The sequence below is a fragment of the Salmo salar genome, chromosome ssa03, assembly GCF_905237065.1.
Source record: "Salmo salar chromosome ssa03, Ssal_v3.1, whole genome shotgun sequence".
NCBI classification, from domain to species: Eukaryota; Metazoa; Chordata; class Actinopteri; order Salmoniformes; family Salmonidae; genus Salmo; species Salmo salar.
The window spans coordinates 72868226-72889940 of NC_059444.1; the positions used below are offsets into that span (position 1 = coordinate 72868226).

A 21715-nucleotide genomic window follows, 5' to 3' on the forward strand; every position below is an offset into this window, starting at 1 on the left:
GCGAGGGGGTCCATCAGATCTTTGTTTCCCAAGTCGATGTACCACATCAATCACGTCTCTTAGCCTGTCTTTGATGCACGGAGCCACCTTTCCCAGGATATTAATACATGTTTCCCTAATATCCTCTCCCTCTTTTACACCTTGGATTTTCAGATTCCACCTGCGAGAGTACCTTTGAAGTTCAGCTACATTCTCACACAGCTCATTATTTGGGATTGTATTTTCTTCAACTCATTCTCTAGGAACGTTATATTTTGCCGACGTTTACTGACACATTCAACCGTTGTTGCTGGAACACTTGGATGAGAGTGCTCTGAAATCGCATTAGATAGCCAGAGTGAATATATTAACACCTATAAACAACCCATAGGCTAGGTGAAAGGCTAGGTGAAAGGCTAGGTGAAAGTCCAGACACTCAACCAAGGATTTAAAAAAAACAAACAAAGCTTTCACTTTTTTTAAAAAATATTTTAATGCACCATTAATAAAAGAGTCCAACGCATTAATACAAGAGAAATATTGCAAATAATATTAAAATCAAATTAAAAGGAAAAACAAAAAAGAACAATGGAAGGTATGTACAGTTTTCCTCATGGGAAGTAGGAAAGGAACAACGTATTTACAGACTGGAACCAGTGTGTTTCTACGAGAAACAAACACCTCTACAATATGTACATTTGTCAGATCTTTTTTTCCATCTTTTTATTTTAAAGTTAGAGGGTTGGTTTGTACTGAAAAGCGCCTGTTGCAACAAGAAATATAGATCACTTTTCTGCTGTGGAAGGAACAGAACACAGAGGGGCCTTGTGACATTTTAAACATCTAAATCAAAGATTACAACTTGGGACAGCGACTGCTTGAGTTGAGAGAGCATGGATAACAGTGAAAAATGCCCCCTTGAGATCGACTTAACTAGAAACTAGATTTACCAGATCTGATCTACACACAAGTTCACCCTTTAAAACCATTCAGAACACACACCCAATGACAAAGTCCAACATACTGACCTCAACGCTGGATAACAGTCAATGGGGCAGAGTTATGTTTGGGCTCCCGAGTGGCTCAGCGGTCTAAGGCACTGCATCTCAGTGCAAGAGGCATCACTACAGTCCCTGGTTCGATTACAGGCTGTATCACATCCGGCTGTGATTGGGAGTCCCATAGGGTGGTGCACAATTGGCCCAGCGTCATCCGGGTAGGCCATCATTGTAAATAAGAATTTGTTCTTAACTGACTTGCCTAGTTAAATAAAGGTTACATTTCAATTAAAAACATTTTTTGAACAGATTTGTCTGTAATGGTTTGCCAAATAAGGGAGATTTCATAGAAACAGTTTTCCTGACAGTGTGCCTTGACCATGTCATACAAAAATCGCAGACAACCTGACATTTGCAGGTTGTTCAATAGCACAAAACTACTAATTGACAGTGAGAGCACATTCACACGACAGGAATAAAAACATACTCTTCCTGTAAGAATACATTCTCTTAAAACACACAGACACACACCAACACAGAGATACACACGCGTCAGGTCCTTTCTCTGCTTCCTAACGTGAGGAGGGACAACATCACAATGGGGAAAGGGGAACGTAAAAGGAACAAACAAAGCATTCCAAATTGAGATAAACCTGCAGACTAAAACTCAGCAGCCATCTTAAGCTTTAAAGATAAACTGATGTGACACCACACATTATTTGATCTACAAATGATTTGTTCTTATGTAGCATGGTGAAAAACAAATATTTAAGTCTATGGTCTCTCATCCAAACAAACTGGTGAGGGGAGTCACGCACCCACCTACAACTCACGCAACTAAATCAGAACAACAATAGTAATAAGAATATGCAATACTATAAAATGACAAAGCTCAAACAATCTTCATTTTTGGAAATCTTGCATAACTGAAGTCCCAATGGATTAGAGTGTGTAACTAAAACTGCGCTGCGAACGAGCGCCTTTAAAACCCTGAATATGTTTGTAAATCCTGTGCGTCTACGTGTGGATCGGTGTGTGTGGGCAGAGGGTTTGGGTTAGCGGGAGCTTCTGGACCATTCCCCATCTGTGCGGAGGCAGACAAGACACACAAAACCAGTTCTGATAGGTTACGGTTGCATTCTCTATTCCAAGGAAAGGCTGTTGGCAGGGGGGAAAAAATGTCCACCCTTGACCGAACGGGAACAAGTGGTCCTAAGTTATTAAATCCTGCTACAGCAGAGACTAATGCTGCATTTCAGGGGTTTGGGGTACAGGAGAGGGGGCCCGATAATGAATCACACCCCTGAGAAGGACAGTCTCACAGCCCCTACGATAATAAACCATAACCCCAGGTAAATTAAAGCGTGTGAACAGTGCAAACGTTGCATGTCTCTCTCTGTTTTCTGGATATGGTACAGACAACTGTTTGACAGTCTGGAGGAGCAGGTGGGCTTTGGGGTCAGGAGGGGGGCTGTTGGTGGTGGGTGTGGCTTTGTTCTTGGTTATAGTCGGGGGTTGTGGAGGGGGGACAGGAGGGACTGAAACGGGGTACTGCCACACCTCAGTGTGACAGTGGTCATGCTGTGGTATCTAGTTGAGCGTCCCACGGCAGTTCTCTGTTCCACACAGACAGGGAATCTTATTTTCCTCTAGAGGGAACTTGTAGTCGTAGGTAATCTCTTCATTCATGCCAATGGCCTGCTTGGAGTAGATCACGATCTTCTTCTGGGATTCTATGGTGATCACCTTTGCATAGCAGTTAGGCTGGGGAAGGAAGAGGATGAGACCAGTTATGGGTAATTCAAAGAAAACAAAACGACTTAAGAGGGTCTTACCAGTCAATGTTACTGTGAACATTGTGTGTGTATCAGAGTCACTAAATATCTATGATGGAAATGTGTGTATTTCTATTTAGTCTTTACGTTGCTTCACTCCGTTGTTATATGCTGTATTGTTTTGCTTGTGCAGGTATAGGCTGACTCACAGTGCAGCAGTGGTTGATGAAGCGTGCCAGGTTGCCTAACTTGGTAGCATCAATGATGGTGTCGTGGTCCACTCTGAACAGGTAGCTGCTCCCAATGCCCTGCTGGGCATAACGCTTCTCTCTGTTGTCAGCCACCATCTGGCAAAGAAACGGGCACAAACAGTCAAACAACGATGCCAGCTGAACACCCAGGAAAGACAAACACTGATGTTTGCCATGTGTCTATTGTGTATATTGCTAATGCTATGACACCACACTATGGATGAATGAAGTACAGACTACAATATGACCTACACACATACACTCCTCAAGCAGTACAATGACCAGTACCTGTCTGATATTCTGGCCCACATACTCAATGACCATCTCGTCAGCAGCAATGGGTTCCATGGTGAACAGGCCCCATTCATGGATCCTACTGCGGCCAAATCGAAGCTTCTTCTTACGGAACTGAGGAAGGAAGTAAGAGTTAGTGCCATAGTGGTGCAATAATCATTTAGTTACTCTAGTCCAGGGTTTCACAAACTCAGTCCAGTTTAAAAGGTCAAGGTCTTCATCACACAGTAACAGAAGTGAGTTCTCAGAATGAAACCCATGGGAAATGACATGGTGGTTGTAGAGCAGAGGTAACACAGCAGTTACATAATATCAGTGGTACACACAGTTCCAGGCTGCTGTTGTGTACCTTGAGCTGATTGAGTTTGAGCAGGTCAGAGTCCATGACTGCAGGGATGCCTATGGCACTGAGGAGGCGGCGCTGCTCCGACCGTCTCTCTGACAGCAGCCGGTTTGAGCCCTGAGGGGGACGACAGAAGGAGAGTTACACACCATCACATGGCCTTGAGCTAAATACTGAGTCAGAGGCACTTTGCCCTAAACGCCCAATAAAATAGTTAATCTGGGGTTAAATGAGTTTATTTTCATTGACTCAAGCAGACGCAGCAAAGCTGTTGAATACATCTGCATGACAAACTCCACGGGACTTCCTACAGCATTGTGAAGCATATGCTAAAATAAGAAATACAGTACTTGTTCACCAACTTCCCTGTATTCAATGAACAAAGGTCATCAATCTTATTGGAACAAAACCTGTGACCACAGAGCCTATGACAGGCAACAACATGACACCATTGTATGAAAAGCCAGAGACTATATATAGTATAAAAAGGAGAGCGATGGTAAAGAGAGGTGTGCGTACCGAGGCGTCGTAGTCAGCAGCCTCCAGTAGGGCCTGCTCAGGCAGTTCCAGATCCAGGTAGACATCCTTCTCCTTCCTGCTGATGGCGTAGTAGCCCTCGCTCCTGGCACAGCCTGTCACGTGCTCCCGCAGCTGCCCGTCTGCACTCTTCTTCTTACGCCGCGGGTTGGGGATGTTGGTAAGTGCAGGCCACACGTTAAGGCTAACAACAGTTACTGTTGAACACACACCAGTCCATCTAAATACACATGCATCCTTATACACCATTTCATCTACTTCCACCACAGGAGGTTGGTGGCACCTTAATTGGGGAGGATGGGCTTGTGGTAATGGCTGGAGCGTAATGAGTGGAATGGTATCAAATACATCAAACACATGGTTTCCAGGTGATTGATGCCATTCTATTTGCTGCGCTCCAGCCATTATTATGAGCCGTACTCCCCTCAGAAGCCTCCACTGACTTCCACATACCGGTACATTACTTAAAACACAGCTCAACTGTTCATAAGAGGCATCAACACATGGAAGATCCTAAACCACAAGCAGGGCTTCTAACCCTCGTTCCAAACCCCCTGCCCTGCCAGTAGTAAAGGATATCAGTGTGGTGGACCCAGTGTGTGTCGTTGAGCCAGTCGGTGCTGTGGTCGTCCTGCAGCAGCTTCTCGTAGGTCGTCTTCAGCAGCGTCATGTCCTCCATGTCTAGACCAGAGTTCCAGATGTCGTACAGGATGGTCATCTGCTCAAACTCGCTGCGCTGGTCAAACGTGACGGGCTCCGGGGCAGGGATGGGCTTGGGCCAACGCTGCGACGACGTCAACCCGGCCTCCTGGAGGAAGAGGCGCTCGCTCTTCCTCACATTGTCCCACTCTTCCTCTTCCTCGCCCTCCGTGTTAGACAGCTCACCCGGCTCCAGCTGCTCCACGTCCACATCCTCCTCCAGGTCCACCTCCTGACAGGAACCGGGGACAGGAAGAGGGAGAGAGTGGGAGAGGGACAGGAACAAGGAGAGAGTGGGAGATGTCAACCCAGGTAGTAAAATTAGCCTGTAACAGGTTCTTAAATACTGGTCAATACAGGCCATAGGATGGGACTTTCTACATTAGACTAATTTACAAGTAATTTGTTAGACATTTATATATATTTATATGACAATTTGGCCATGTAACTGTCAAGCTGTGAAACTTTGTGCAATTGAGGAAAGACGTTGCTTTGCATGTCATTTTAAGATGACAAAGTTACAGTAAATGTAAGCTGTGGTTGAGCAATAGCCCATCTTTACATGTTGTTGACACACCATGCTCAACACTTCTTAGTTGTGACTCTTGACTCAAGCACAAACCCACAAAACCTCCCACCTCTAGTTTCCTCTTCTGTTTCTTGGTCTGATGTTCCTTCTGCTTTTTCGTTTGCTGCAACTCCAGATATTCCTCATCTTTCCTCCTCCTCTTCTTGTTCTTGTCTTTCCCCATCTCCTCCAGTTCGCTGCCCCTCGACGCCATTCCCTTCCTCTTGGCTGATGTGGTGAGAGGTGTCAGCACAGAGGCCTTGGCCATGTCTCCATCCTCACACAGCAGCCCCATGCCAGACAGATACTCAGCCTGGTGTCTGTCCCTAGAGGGCAGGGGTTCCCCTATAACCTCCTCAGGTGCCTCCAGCACCCCAGAGATGGCGTGATGGTTGAAGTCTGCAGGGAGGAGCGCCCCAGGCTCCTGTTTGGAGACACTCCTCTTTTGGGCAGGGATGAGGTGGAAGGGGGCTTTGGAATAGTTGTGCTCCTGCAGGGCAGACAGGCCCTGTGGGTCCATAACCAGGGGGAGGGCTTTGGGAGAGAGGAGCATCTCCTCCTCCATCTTCTGCTCCTCTGCCTCGTCTGACGTCTCCGTCTCCTCTGAGTCTCCAGCGTCTGGGTCCAGCTTTAGGGCCACATCAGCCAGGACAGACAGATCAGCCGTGGGGGCCGAGCCCAGCTGTAGCAGGCTGGATGCTCCCAGCTGCTCACTGAGTCTCAGCCTCTGCAGTCTCTTCCTCCTCTTCCTCCTCCTCCTCTCTGAGGGTGTGGAAGGAGGGGGGAGGGGTGGGGGTCGACAGGCTGACAGTCCTGGGGCGTCCCCTGCCCCGGCCCTTTGTGACAGGGGGCGGGGCCTCCTCGAAGGCCATCTTGACCATGGAGGCGTGGTCCAGGGGGAGGTTCTGCACGGTGCGACACACCCACACTGGAGCAGGGGATTTGGGGGAGGCCCCCCGTTTGTTGGGGGACTTAGTGGGGGTGATTGGGGGGGACACCAGAGGAACAGGGCTCTTTTTTGAGTCTTCGGGGCGTACAGGCGAGGGAACAGTGAGAACAGGGGAGGGAGAGAGGGCATTACCTTCGCCTGGTTTGGAGGCAAAGGGGAGGAGTGAGAGAGTCTTGGAGGGGGTGGTTCCAGGTGCGGAGGCGATGAAAATGGAGTCTGGAAGGTGAGATTTCATGTGGGAGAAGAGAGGAGAGGCAGTGGAGGGAGGTGGGGACAAGGGGAGCGTTGGAAGGTGGGGTTTGTAGTCTCTCTCCCCGGTAGAGAACGAGACGGTCTTCCTTCGCTTCTTGAGAGGAGGCACAATGACAATTGGGGAGGAGGGGCGGGGGGCTGGAGGACGAGTGTTTGAGCTGAGTGTTGATGAATCCTTCTTGCTGGCAGCAATTTCTGAGAGATGGGCAAATATTTGAATTATGAATCAGGTGAAAAACAACATTGGCACTTGCCATGGAAATGAACATCCGTAACAGAGAAACTAAATGTGTGACTAACCAGCTTTGATCTCGGCGCTGAGCGGTGCTTTTGGAACAGCAGCTGCAGACTTTTCTCTGGAGTGCACAACAAGTGGAATGGTCAGTATCAACCCAGACACACATTGAGCAACAAATCAAGTTTCAATAAAGATACTTCCATAGAAAATATATTAAAAAAAACATTTTGGATACTTATATACAGGTATATTCAAAAACAGGAACACTGTTCAAAACGTACCGGTCATCCCCCTTCTCTGTGTCCAGAGCTGTGCTGTCCATCGTAGACTCATCCATGGTGTCCAATCCACTGCCGGCCTGCTCTCCTTCCTCCTCATCCTCGTCTTCAGAGGAAGAGGAGGATGATGTTGAGGAGGAAGAACTCTCTGTGGATGAGGAGAGGCTCTCATCATCGCTGTCCGCACTCAAGGCCTCATCTGAAGAAAGAAGCGAGATGAAGTGAGAGATTAAGTGAGAGGAAGTGAGAGATGATAAGATGGCATGATGGAAAAGGTAGATAAGAAAGTCTGTGAGGGGGGCACATTGTCTTCAGTAAGGATAACATGAAGAATGCTAGATTTACCTTCCGACTCCTTGTCACTTCCCTCCTCCTCATCCTCCTACAGAGAGGAACAGAAGGACACAGTTTGTGATAATATAGAACAGTGTCTCAGGTTCAATCCAAGTCAATGAAGCCAAAGTACAGCAGAGTATGAAGAGGCATACAGTGAAATGCTGCCATCTAGCCAGCACTATGGGGAAATACAACAACACTGCCAGTATGTACTGCTTGTGGAAATCATCAACTGATTAGAAGAATCCTGCATTATTGTTTCTGTAGCCATTTATTCCATTTTGAGATAAGATAAACTTTATTATGTGGAGAAACATTATTTTCATGCTAAATTATCCCTTGCACATGCAGACACACACCTTATCTGAAGATGAACCGTCAGAAGTCTCTTCTCCTTCGCTGTCCAGGTCCCAAGGTTTACGACTTCTCATCTTCTTCTTCCTCCGCCTGCTGTCCCTCTCAGCCCTGTGGCCCTCCCCATCTGCCATTCTTCCCTCTAGACCCTTGTCATGGTACGAGTCTGGGGGGAGAAGGAGAGAGATGGTGAGCCAACATAGGAAACACAAAGACGGTCGGTGACAAACCCCCAAAGGGATTCCCAAAGGAGGGGGTCATTGATGAAAAGCTCACCTTCGTCGTCATCCTCTGGCGGTGTCTTGGGTCTCTTCATCTCTCCTACCTCTGCTAGCTCCAGAGGTTCTTTCCTCTTCACCTGGACACAATACACAGACTGTTAATATCATGCTAAGTTATGGTGGAAAAAATCCCTAAGTGAATGGATGGATACATTGGAGTAATGTCTATTCATGAACATGTATTAGTGCAATGTCTATACATGTACAGTACTAATCCATCTCTATTTCCTAAGCACAGTACAAAAGTGTATGTACATGAGTAACTGACAATTCCCGAGTTCCAACTGCTGCCTCTGTGTACTTGTTTACCTTGAATGAGGGAAGTCGTAGCGCCCCTCTCAGTGAGAAGCCTTCCATTCCTCCACTCTTGGCCCAGTCCACCAGAGACATGAGGGGCTCCCGGGGCTTGCTGCTGGCCTTGTTCTCCTCCTTCTTGTCCTCGTCCCTCACTGCAGCCACACCCCGAACCATGGTCTGGAACGGCTGGGGAGGGAGGACAGATGTGGATTTACAAAAGCCAATGGGTATCACGGCAAATCAAATAATGATATTTTAACATTTATGTTCAACATACAAAAAACATTTGATTAATAAAACGAAGGGGATGATGGAGGGAGGGAATCTTGATGAGAGGGAGGGAATCTGATTTATTTGGTCCTCAACTCATGGCAGACACTTCATTCAGGATAAATGGAGTTAGCCTGCAGGTTAGTTCTGAAGAATTCGTTGCCATAGAAATATACCTGGCTGAAGGGTGAGTCACTTTCATGGTACCAGTTATCCCGAGTTGAACTCAAGGGTTGACCAAAGTTACCTCACCAACTCCTCAAACCAGGTATGTAGTATGGGGCGTTTTTTCTGTGCTTTCTGAACATGTTGTTCCACTCTCTTACCTTGGCTTTGGTCTCCTTGCGCTCCCACCACTCGTCAAAGGTTCCAAAGGCGATGTTCTCCACCATCTTGCGGTTGAGGTCCCTCTGCATGATGCTCTTCATCTCCTGGATGAGGGTGGCGAGCACCAGCTGCACTGTGGCCTCGTGGGGGTTCTCTGTTAGCAGGGGCATTTGTGGGTCCCCTTCCGCCCCGTACTGGGCCTCTCCCCCCACAGGAGGCATAGTCCCATAGGGCGGAGGGGTGTGGTACGCGTAGTGTTCGGATAAGACATGCGGGGCCCAGCCCGTGTGTGGAGGGGGGATGGCGTGGTGGTGGGGCATCTGAGAGGGTCCAGGGTAGGCGTAGGGCATGTGGGGGGGCATGTAGTGCTGGTCCTGGTCATAGCCACCCCCTTCTTGGTCCATGTAGGGGTGGTGGGGGTGTGGGGGAGGGGCATGGAGTGGTAGTAGTCTGAAGGGGGGGCGTCGCCAGGGGCAGCAGTGCCATTAGAGGAGGACATCCTCAGCTGGTGCAGCCGACTCAGCATCTGGGTCTGCATCTGGAAGGACATGGGGGCTCCGCCACTGTACTGGTTCATCAGCTCCATACTGCTGGCATAGTCATACATGTGTGGGGGCATGGGAGGAGGGTACTCAGGGTGCAGCTCCATGTGGCCCAGCGGTGGGGGGATGCAGGGGGGTGGAGGGGGCTGCAGGGAAAAGCCCGGGGGAGGGAGGTGAGGGGGGTAAGAGGGGATGGGTGGAGCAGGCATGGACGTGCCAAAGTGCTGTGTGGGGTCAGAAGGGGAGGCAGAGGGGTCTGTCTGGGAGGGCAGGGGGGCCTGGGATGAAGATGGAGAAGAGACGGAGGAAGGAGTGGCGTGGTGGGTGGTCACTGCTGTAATGGTGTGCTCTTCATCCTCGTCAGAGATCTCCATGTCCTCCCCAGAGGAATGAGGGGATGACTGCAGGAAGGAAAGAGAGATTTCACAACTTTCCCATACTTTTGCATCAACTGACAATCCCTGCTAACAATACACCAACGTTTCCATACAATCTGATTCCTACAAGATTTCCATTAACAGAGTAAGATGTTCTTACCTGACTCTTTCCGTTGTAGGGGGGTGTCTGTGCCCCTTGTCTGGTCCTTGGATCAATAGGCTCAGGTTGGGCTGTCTCCTCCTGCAGAGGTCCTGTTCCATGGAGACTAGTATGGTCATCTGTGGTGGGGACGCGGGGAGAGAAGGTGGAGGAGGAGGAGGGGGTAGCTTGTGCTACTACAGTGGGACTCTTCCTCCCCTCTCCCCCCATTCTCTGCTTCCTCCCTCTACGGCCGTCTCTATCCCTCTCTCCTTTCCTCCTCTGCTGGCCTCCACCATCTCCTCCTTGTCTCCTCCGCCTGTCTTTCTCCCCATCCTGCTCCCTCTGCTTATTGCTCCTGCCCTCCCCTGCTGCTCCTCCCTTCCCTGCTCCTCCCTCTCCTGCTGCTGCCACCTTCTCTCTCTGCCTTTCTTCCTTCCTGTCCTCTTCCTCATCTTCATCAGAGGGCAGGAAGGAGAACTTAGCTTTCTGCTCTTTCAGGAGCATCTCAATACGAGAGTCTAAGCTGCTGCTGTGGTAGACAAATGGCAGGCTCTCATTGGTGGAATCTGGCTCCGGGGAGGAGGAGTCTCGCTTGGGGGGTGGGGAGAGGGAAGTGGAGGAGGGGAGATGGTGTGGGAGGGAGGTGGAGGAGGGTGAAGTGGAGGAGGAAGCGATGGAGGAGTGGGGTGGAGAAGAGGGAGGGGTGGAGGGATGCTGAGGAGGGGGAGGTGGGGTGGTGGGACGGCGTTTGGGCTTGGTCCACGTCTCCTCTCTGACTGGGCTCTCCTGGCCAAAGTCAAGGGCACTGAGCGTCTCTGCTACAGCCGCCGCTATCACAGAGGCGGGGGGGAGGGGAGGTGGTGGAGGGGGCGGCAGAGGGGTGTGGTGGGATCGGGGGTCCTTGTCCGACACAGACCCCCTCTCCCCAGAACCAGCACCACTAGGCTGGGCACGATATACTGAGGAGGGCTCTAGGCGGGAGGAGACAGAGGGGTTGTGGGGAGGTGGTTGGTCTTTGGAGGAGGAGTAGGAGGGGTAGGTAGATGGAGGCGGGGACAGGCTGTTGGAGGAGGAGCGGTGGGAGTTGGAGTTAAATCTGGGGTCGGAGCTGTTTGAGTAGTCGCTGTCTCTGTCCCTCTCCCTGCTGTCTCGGTCGTGGCTGCTCCGTCGCCGGCTGCTGCTGCTACTACTACTGCTGCTGTGATTGTGTGAGTGGTGGTTACGGTGTCTGCCGTGTTCTCTGGAGCCCAGGCTGTCCCGTCTGTAGCCCCTCTCCCTCTCTGAGTGATGCGAGTGGTGGGAATACTTGGAGGAAGAGTTGGCCTCCTGGTAAGATGACCTTCTAGAGCCGATCCCACCGGCACCGTACCGCCCTCCCGAGTCCCTGTCCCGCTCTCTGTCCCTCTCTCTGTCCCGGTCTGCCAGAGGGGGCTGCTCGTACTGGGGTGCAGGTGGTGGGGGAGGCATTGCAGGGTGGTGTGCCATGTGCTGTCCAGCCCCTCCAGCATTTGGGTATGTGGGGTAGAGCGGGGGCTCATTAGGACGGAAAGGGCCGGTAGGGGGGTATGTGGGGCGACACCTTTGGTAGGGGTCTTGAGGAGGTGCATGGGGGTCCTCCGAGTACCGGGGAGCTTTGTATGCCCCGACTGAGGAGGAGACGGTAGAGGAGGAGCAGGAGGAGGAGGGAAGCATGTCCTGGGGAGGGTAGCCACTGGTCAATGGGCCAGCACTGTATCCAACTTGTCTAAGAAACAAAAGGAGAAAGAGGGTTCATAGGAGGGTTTATATATAACACAAGTTACCACATTGACTATTACTATCCTAATAAACAGAAATGTGCATACCTTTTTGGAATGACAAACTCATTTTTGGATAAATTAACAATTCTGAGCTATTATGCAGGGTATTTATTCCCCAATACTGACCTGGCAACAGCGTAGCCCGAGTCCTGTGAGACAGAGCGAGGGGTGTAGGGCGTTCCTCCTCCCTGTGAGGAAGCGGAGGAGCCTGGGGTGTAGGCCCCCCCATGGAGGATGGGGTCGTGTCTAGACGCTGCTCACTGAAGCCTGTGTCCACAGAGCAGGGGGTGGTGCTCCCAGGGGTGAGAGCCGGTACCCCTGCAGCCAAGCCCGCAGCCAGACCAGCTATCTCAGAGGACAGTCTCCGCCTGATATCTGACGACTGCACAGAGAGAGAGGAACAGGAAGATGGGAGAATTAGACAGAGAAAGTAAAAAACATTACACAGTAGAAAATTATGAAAGCCTCTCAAGAATGATGGACCATAAAGGTAAATTCTCCATGAAAATGTCCGTAGGATGGTTGTGATGAACCCTTGGTGAGTGTACCGTGTCTGGTTGTGTTGGCGCTGGGGGCTGGAACCGCTCTGTCAGGGCCTTGCCTCCTGTGGGCACAGTCTGGGGCGTGTAGGAGCCACTCACTATCAGGTCATAATACTTCTGCCTCTGCTGGCCTGCAGATACACACAAACATACCCATAAGACAAGGATGTAGCTAATATCTTCACAAAATTCTAATGTGACAACAATTATGTCTCCATAAAACACCTCTATGCTTCAATAGTAATTGCAATAGAAGTTATTTTTATACAAAATAGATTTTTATATCAAATCAAACCACATAGGATATTAAGCCATGAATCCATGTCATACCTTTGATGTCCAGCTGAGCGTGAATGATGTTACCCATGACGGAGGTGTTGTGCAGGTGTTTGACAGTGTCCTTCGCCCCCCTGGTGCTGGTGAAGAGCACGCGGGCCAGGCCCAGGTGCTTACGGGTCTTGGGGTGAAACAATATCTCCATCTCCTCCACCTCTCCAAACTTTGCACACATCTCAGCCAGGAAGGGTTCCTTGATGTTGTCATTGAGGCGAGCGAAGGTCACCTCCTTGAGGGGAATGGGGCCCACGTAGAACTCATCCAGCTTTGGGAACAAAATAAGGTAAATTAGAGATAGCATGCTACAGAGCAGCTTTTAGAGAGCGAGGCTGGTGTGAGTGTATGATGAGTCAGCAAGTTAGTTAGGGTTCTAACTTTGAACTTGGGCACTGGCAGGGCCATCTCTGTGTGCCTGGACCAGATTCTACGAGGCCGAGGGTCCCGCAAATCTCCCACTGGGGGGAACCCCGAGTCCTGGAGAGATGACAAGTAAAAGTCAAAGGCTCATGTTACAATTCAGGACATGTACAACAACCCTACTCCAAAATAAATAAAAAAGTTACGTAAAAACAATACCAACCGGCACACTGAAATGCACCCCATCATATCGGTATATTTTGTTGTTAACCCTCCGGATGGCTGGGTCTTGGACGAGCTTATAGCTCTTCCATTGCAAACTGAGAGCTCGTTGTGTATCCGGCTCACTGTCTGGATCCATGCTATAACTGGAAGAGTGAAGTGGGAGATGCAACTGAATTAAGTGTTTTGTCACTAACGTTACCATCATTTTGTATCCTCATAACAGGCACAAGTATACATGATGCTAACTACATACTCGTATTTGGTTAAATAAACCATGTTTTAGAAAACCTTCTTTGATAAAACAGCTCACATCAATGTAGCGTCAAACGTCAGTTCTAGTCATGGTAACCTACCTCTGGCATACTGTAAACTCGCTCCAGCCTGGTGCTGCTGTCAAAACAATGACAACGTCACACGCTAGCTAGCTGTGTTTTGATAGGATTCCACTATTTTAAATCCGCTAGTTATGATTTAGATAACTAAGGTAACTTATTGTAACGTTAGTTATATACTTCGGATCACCTTGACTAACTAGCTATATCTAAACTAGATTAGCATGTGTAGCTAGCGTTAGTTACTACCATACCCAGTTTCATTTAACAAGTTAGCTTGTTACCTAGCTAGCTATTCAAATCCCAACTAACTAGTTAAGTTTCATACATTTGACAGTGGTTATCCAAAATATTATTTCTGTACAACGATGCAAAGATTGACCTCAGTTAGCTTGCTAAACGTCATTCACTCGCCTAACCGAACCTGCCTCTTTCAAACCGCTTGCCCGCTTCATCCGAAACTACCAACCCGCCGCTCAAGTGAAGCTAGGCCTAGGACGAACGGGGAAAAACACTGAGTACCAAACTGAAAAGATAACTCCGTTTTTGCCAGTGGGCACAATAGCTCAGTTATAACAATGCCGATACTTTCCCGGTGCTGTGTAGTTACCATACAAAGCGTAATATTTCACGAAATATTTGTTTATGTCCTAAAATAAAATAATGTTAAACGAGCGGCCATCGCGTAACAAACCTGAAAGCCTCGCCTGCACTCCATCAGTCTTTGCGAATACATTTCGTCATTCGAAGTCAGCACTTTCCTCACAATCCATCCAGATCCACGAAAATAAATGACAAGGGAACAGTCAACTCAGTCAAAATATAAACGTCACCGACTAAAAATAGATTAAAAAAATATGTTGGATGTGCCTACTACATACAGGTAGCTATAGGATTTTAAAAACTATTCGTATGTGCCTTCTCTTGTCTATGACTACTTGTGGCGAATCTACGGATTAATGTGTCAGATGTGTCCTTTGCCATTCCACATAGTATAACTTGCAGGACATTGACACAGAAAAATGTATTATTTAATTATCCTCATACCTCCAGTTTTGAACTTCTTTACTTAGTTATATTATGCATACGGAGTACCAAAGAAGTTTCAAAAGAACTACTGCACAAGGAAACGATCAAGTGACAACACTGCCATCATGTGGCCAAACATGGCACCGCAGGGAAACGAGACACATGATCACATACGTCACACAAGTAACACGGTTTATGTTCATAGTTGCGGGAAGTAGGGTTGCTGCTGCACCTTAAACAAAATCATGAATCCTGTGTGAGCGGACAAAAACAAAATATTCCTCAGCAAAGCACAACTAGCTAGTGTGTGACGTTGCCATTGTTTTGACAACAGCACCAGGCTGGGGGCAAGTTTGCACTATGCCATAGGTATACAACTAACGTTTGAAGCTATACTGATGTGATCATTTTTATCAAAGGTTTGCGAAAACATGTTTGTTTATTAATCAAATACGAGTATGTAGCTAGCATCATGTATACCTGTGCCTGCTATGACGATTTAAAAAAAGTTAACATTACTGACAAACACTTAAGTTCCATCCTACTTCACTCTTCCAGTTATCGCATGGATCCAGACAGTGAGCTGAATACACAAAGAGCTTTCAGTTTGCAATGGAAGAGCTATAAGCTCATCGAAGACCAAGCCATCCGGACGGTTAACAAAATATACATGATACAGTGCATTCAGAAAGTATTCAGAACGCTTTACTTTTACCACATTTTGTTTCTCATAATACACACAATTCTCCATAATGACAAATCTAATGCAGGTTTAGAAATGTTTGTAAATTTATTACAAATAAAACATAACATTTACATAAGTAATCAGACCCTTTACTCAGTACTTTGTTTAAGCACCTTTGGCAGCGATTAGAGCACTGAGTCTTCTTGGGTATGACACTACAAGTTTGGCACAGATGTTCGGGTTCAAGTCTTGGCTCTGGATGGCCCACTCAAGGACATTCAGAGACTTGTCCCGAAGCCCCTCCTGCGTAGTCTTGGCTGTGTGCTTAGAGTCGTTGTCCTGTTGGAAGGTGAACCTTCGCCCCAGTCAGGTCCTGAGCGCTCTGGTGCAGGTTGTCATCAAGGATCTCTGTATTATGCTCCTTTCATCTCTCCCTCATTCCTGACTAGTCTCCCAGTCCCTGCTGCTGAAAAACATACCCACAACAGGATGCTACCACCACCATGCTTCACCTTAGGGATGGTGCCAGGATTCCTCCAGACGTAACGCTTGGCATATGCCTGTCAATAAAGATATTTAAATATATACTGTAATTCAGCCTCACGGTTGATATTCTATTCTAGCACCATCTTCCTTTTGCGTATTGTGGCAAACTCGAAGTGGGCTGTCATGTGCCTTTTACTGAGCAGTGGCTTCCGTCTGGCCACTCTACCATAAAGGCCTGATTGGTAGAGTGCTGCAGAGATGGTTGTCCTTCTGAATTATTCCCCAATCTCCACATTGGAGCTTTGTCAGAGGGACCATCAGGGTCTTGGTCATCTCCCTGACCAAGGTCCTTCTCATGTGCATTTACCACAGGTGGACTCCAACCAAGTTGTAGAAACATCTCAAGGATGATCAATGGAAACAGGATGCACCTGAGCTCAATTTCAAGTCTCATAGCAAAGGGTCTGAATACTTTTATTTTTAGTACATTCGCAAACATTTCTATAAACCTGTTTTCGCTTTGTCATTCTGTGGTATAGTGTGTAGATTGATGAGGATTTTTTTATTTAATGCATTTTAGAATAAGGCTGTAACGTAACAAAATGTGGAAAAAGTCAAGGGGTCTGAATACTTTCTGAAAGGACTGTATTATGGGCTGCATTTCAGTTTGACGGTTGGTATTGTTTTACATTACTTTGTCGGAGTAGGGTTGTTGTACATGTCCTGTATTGTCACATGAGCCTTTGACTTTAGTCATTTCTCCAGATTCGCGGGACCCTCGACCTCATAGGATCTGGTCCAGGCACACAAAGATGGCTCTGCCATCTCTAAAAATACACAAATTAGATTGTTCAATAGCTTCCAGTGCATTTTATTGTTTGCTTAGAAATTCACCAGACAGACATAGCTTGTAAGGACCGTCACTTAGATATAAATTAAAATTGGATATTTTGCATCTCGTCTTGTAGCATCCACAGTGTTAACTTAATAACTCAAACAGGCCTCACATGCCTTCATTCCTTTAAAATATGAGCATTTTATTTCCCACCAAGAGGTGCAACCCCCAATCCCTGTCGATTCGATTAATAAGCTCATTGAGCCGACTTGCTTTGAAAAGAGCAATGAAGACCTAGGCAGAAGAAAAAGTCAAAACAGGAAAAAAACTGGAACGGGTCATCATGGTGACAGACTTGATATGCAAAACTCCTCTGTCCCTCTCGCTTGTCACTAGCAGCTCACTCACAGCCAAGGAAACCCCCACTCTGATTGGACAAAGTGTTTCCATGAGAACAGAAACAGCTAAGCTTGACACACCCATGGAGAAGGGAATGTCTGTGTGAGCCTGTGAGCCAGAACTGGGCGCTGAAGTGAGAGAGATGGATGGAAGCAGTGGAAACCGTCTGAGCTGTGTGATTGAATCCCTGTAGCCGTCTGTCCTCACATGGCTTTGACTTTGATCTGCTTCATCTTCATCTGCTTCTTCTCAATCTTCTTCTGATCGCGACGTTGAGCAGCCTCCTGGAAAAGGGGGAAACACCATAGAGACAGTTAGAGCAAGAGGTACAAAGAAGGCCAAGATGAACAGTGTGCTGTGTTCCAATGTGTAATGTTCCAGTGTGTAGCGTTCCAGTGTGTTATTCTGCTGGTGGGCTGTGGTGGAGCTGACCTCCAGGCGGCGCTGTCTCTCAGGATCCTCCTCGCTCATGATCCTCTCCTTCTCAGCCCTCTTCTTCTCCTCCCGCCGGGTCTGAGCAGCCTCCTGGCGCTGATTGTGGGTCTGCTTCAGGAAGTTCTCCTCCACACGGGCACGGTTCTTATCTGCCTTCTGTTTTCCCTGGAGGAGACACAGGGAGAGAGAGGGTGAGCAAGGAGATGCAGTGATAGATGAAAGGAAGACTGTAGATAAAAAGAAAAGTCTGCCAACAGGCCAGATTGAGGGTGTACTAGGAGACTAGTGTAATTATCCTGCCATTCTCACCTCTCTGTTGAGGCGGAGCTTCTTGACCTTGTCGATGCTGTAGATGACCATGTTCATCAGGGGTAGCAGAGTGTCCATGTCTTTGGGAGACGTGTTCCCCATGCCAGGCACTACATGCACAAACACAGGAAAACATTTGTTAACATTTCATTCAGTCACTACGTATCAAATATGGTGAATCGGCTGCATGCCAAGTGTTGGAAAGCATTTCAAGTGGAGACAATTGGCTCACCATTAAATGTAAACAGCAGCGTCTTCTTGGTCTCAGGCAGCTTTAAGGGCTGTCCATCCCTGAAACACAACAGGGTTGAGAAGGAAGCTTCACGTAACAGAAACAGCTGTACATCATTTCATAAGAGGCTTTAATACAAGACCAGAGGTAGGGGTGGAGTAAGGACATTGGTGTGATATAGTTAATATGTTGTGGAAAGACTGACTTGCTTGCAGGCACACTTACTCTTGCACAACTTTTGTACCAGAAAATTGGTCAGAGAAATGGATGGACTCGATCTTGTCAGCATGGTTGGTGATATAATGAACCATCTGAAAGACAAAGACAGTGGAAGGGTGAATGAAAAAAACAAACAAGGGGTCTGTCAAATTGTAGCACACTGTACTCTACATGTCATATTCTCCCACTACAAACAATAAGAGACCACTCTGCAATAGCCTAGTGACAAAGTCCCCACTGTAGTGAGTAGGCCACAACAGAGGTGCCCTCCCTTGCTCACCTTGCTGTCCATCACACCATCCGTGACCTCACCCATCTCTGTCAGGATGGCCAGGAGTTCAGGAAGGCCGTACTTTGCCCCTGACTTGGGCTTGTCACTGCAGAACTCACTCTGGGGACAGACAGACACACAAACAAAGACGGGTCAAAACATACACCCACGCAGCCTGAGGCTTATAGATGGTTAATAGTGTCTGGATGGCTGAATGAATGTATAGTCATGTTGGCCCGCCCCTCACCAAGTCCTGCATCTCCTTCTGCATCCGAGCCATGGCCTTTTTGGTGCCCACAGCAAACACAAACGTATCCATGTCCTCATCATTCAGAGTAACTTTAATTTGCTACAAAGAAAAAGAGACAGAAACATACAGCAAGTCAGACAACAGAAAAGGTCTACCTTTAGGAAAGTATTTGTAAGCGCTGAGGAGAGTGACAATGTGACTGGTGATGTAAATGTATGCAGGCATCATATGTACCCACCACTTGATCACAGACTGGCCTCATCATCCTGGCCAGTACATTCAGCAGGTCCTGCCTCTTCACAAACTGGAACAGACCAGAGAAAACATTGAAACAGCAGCTAGTTCTCACACAAACACTTTCTCTCTTACTCACACACACTGTAAATACCTTAAGCTGGATGAGCATGCCCTCACAACACACTCGACCTGAGCACCACAGGTTGTAGATGTGCTCATTCTCCTGGTTCAGCTTCCCAGTGCTCACTGCATCCTTACTGGTGCCATCATCACCCACCAAGGCAAAGTTGCTCTCCAGGAGCTCTCGGTGGGAGTTGAACCAGGCTGTAGCCAGACGGCTGTTCTTGTTCTTGCCGATGATGTAGTTCATGATATAGGCCAGCAGGCCCGTCACCATTAGAATTTCCATGTAGTAGCTCTCCCAGCTGTTCTGAAGGTGGGCCGGCACCTGGAAGGGGAAGAAGGACAGACTTCATCACCTTGACAACCACAACATTAAGGATGTTTGATCTTGACACTCACATTTAAGAGGGATGTTCTTCTTGATTGTCAAGAGTACAGTTTAAGAAATAGGTCTGGAATCAATGGCTTCATAATGGTCACTAGTCTGGTGTTAACAGTGAACTTACTGTGTGGATGATCAGAGGGTCTTTAAGGGACTGGCTGGGCTTCTCCATGCCATCAAACTCGTCTGGATCATACTTGCTGTACATGTCTTGATCCTACAGCAATACAAAATGAAATATTGATTAGTTCTGGCACAAACCAAAAACACAGTGCATGGGAGAGTGTGCCAACTAAGTTGTCCCTGGTCATATGCAAGCTACCAGGCCACTGGAGCCCCTAACCTGTGTATCGGAATCCTCAAAGCCGTCCTCCTGTCCGTCTTCCTCCAGCTCCACTGTGGCCTCATCCTCATCGTCCTCAGCAGGCTGAGCAGGGGGGGCCGCACGGGGAGGAGGGGCCGTCTCTGGCTCGGCCGCAGTGTCCTCGCTCACATCCTCAAACTCAGCAAAGTCATTGTCGTCTGCAAAGTCTGCCAGGTCTTCCCCGTCGTCAAAGTCATCGTTGTAGCGTCCCCTGGAGACGGGCAGTGCCAGGAGAAGTAGCAGCGCGGGCAGCAGGAGGTACACACTCCTCATGGTTGAAGCTGTGCCAGCACAGGCCGGTAGAGGAGAGGACAGGTGGGAGGAGAAGAAGAGCAGGAGGAAGATAAGGAGGGAAAGGTAAATTCAAGTCAAACTAGTTGGGTTTGGAGGTGACAGAAGGTCAAACCAGCACTAGACAGAATGCCTCAGTCAGTCTCACACAGGCTGGCTGTCACAAAGATGTTTCCAACAAACATCTGCATTACTGTGAGTTGATTTAGTTACATGCCCAGGATAGTAACTTGTTTGTTTACAACACATATGTATAATTTCATGCCTCTTACATCCACTCCCACTGAAAAGGTCAACATCCAAGAGAGTGGTAGCTAGGTCTGGACACTGTCAAATTACCTAAATCAAAAATGTGTCAGTCTGAACGCCATAGAATCTGTCCATTAATCGGACTGGACATGGCCTGTGGTTATTGGTAATGATCCAGTGACCCTATCATTCACAAGTCATCAATATTACAAAAATATATGGCTCGCGTTGCTTTCTTTATAGACACATCATTCCAGACACTGTAGTCCATTAATGCTAGTTAATACCAGCTTAACAAACCACAGATACAAATATCTTGCTTAGCATTCAGGTGCGCTAACTAACGTTAGCTGTCTGCTGCTAGCCAAATCCACTCTCTGACTCTGTTACCTAGCTAGCTTGACTTGGAGTGGCTAGCTGAAATCATAGAACATTTAAGATGGCTAAGATTACAAAGAGCTAGCAAATATGCCACCACAGTTGACGATTTCTGGTTAACTAACTAACGTTAGTCTAGCTAGCTAGATAACTCACTGATTAGCCAACGTGTCCCATCCCCCCATCTCTTCCCATTCTAACCGAGCAAGCTAGCTAACGTTACCAACCAAGTTATTGCCACCCTATAGCTAATAAGTGGTTGACAATATAACAATAGCCGGATTTATCACATTGAATCAAACTAAAGCAAAACAACACATGTAACGTTAGCTGTATGAATACCTATGGAGTGTTAAAATATGTTCCTATGGAAAACGCTGAGGTCGTCGTTAGCTTAACAGTTCAATACAGTCCCCTTGACAGTAGATTCTACCACAGAGTTTCTAAAAACCCAGAGGCGCAACCTCGCGACACTTCCTGGACCGCTTGCGAAACAGACCAGGCCGGGGTTTGAGAAGTCAAATATTATTCCTTGTTGTTGTTTTTCTCGTAATCTAAAGACACAGCCTAGATTCAAGCCAATGTTGTAAGTAGTTAAATATGTTATTACTCCAACCTTGTGAAAGTGACAAACTGACACTTTTTCATGTTCGTTAAAAACAACTTTATAGCGAAGAAGTGCCTTTGAGTTGACGGCGTGCACATGCGCAGTTCGGCCGAGACGTTACCCGTTGACGTTTAGCTAGTCTACCAACGTCGCCTTGTGACACCGCCTACAAGTGTGATTAGGGGTTTCTATTGGATAATCAGTTTATGGCGCTTTCAAGACAACTGGGAACTCCGGGAAAATACGAAATAATAAC

The 21715-nt window shown here is 47.7% G+C and overlaps 2 protein-coding genes across 3 annotated transcripts; both read right to left on the minus strand.

Annotated features, from left to right (window-relative positions):
- Positions 1-672: 672 nt before the first annotated feature.
- On the minus strand, positions 673-13653 carry LOC106585476 (histone-lysine N-methyltransferase SETD1A-like). The gene is given in 26 exon segments (XM_045716068.1): positions 673-2741; positions 2962-3099; positions 3292-3411; positions 3647-3757; positions 4160-4341; positions 4757-5108; positions 5515-6187; positions 6189-6840; positions 6946-7001; positions 7165-7360; positions 7507-7543; positions 7857-8017; positions 8128-8209; positions 8442-8615; positions 9026-9420; positions 9510-9969; positions 10106-10224; positions 10600-10678; positions 10865-11282; positions 11394-11782; positions 11818-11831; positions 12013-12268; positions 12435-12559; positions 12759-13029; positions 13140-13238; positions 13345-13653. Coding segments are annotated over 26 exon segments (5871 nt in total). The 5' UTR covers positions 13483-13653; the 3' UTR covers positions 673-2567.
- Positions 13654-16733: 3080 nt separating this feature from the next.
- Positions 16734-21487, minus strand: LOC106601516 (PAT complex subunit CCDC47). Of its 2 annotated transcripts, none has more exons than XM_045715370.1 (12): positions 21469-21487; positions 19914-20215; positions 19695-19787; positions 19217-19513; positions 19067-19132; positions 18826-18927; positions 18588-18698; positions 18314-18399; positions 18089-18147; positions 17857-17966; positions 17545-17712; positions 16734-17396 (listed from the first exon to the last, which is right to left on the minus strand). In XM_045715370.1, exons 2-12 carry the CDS (start codon positions 20205-20207, stop codon positions 17316-17318), a joined length of 1467 nt encoding a protein of 488 aa, XP_045571326.1. In that variant the 5' UTR covers positions 20208-20215; positions 21469-21487; the 3' UTR covers positions 16734-17315. The 2 variants fall into 2 exon arrangements, with proteins under 2 accessions (XP_045571326.1, XP_045571327.1); XM_045715371.1 differs by having other exon boundaries at positions 21195-21482.
- Positions 21488-21715: the final 228 nt, after the last annotated feature.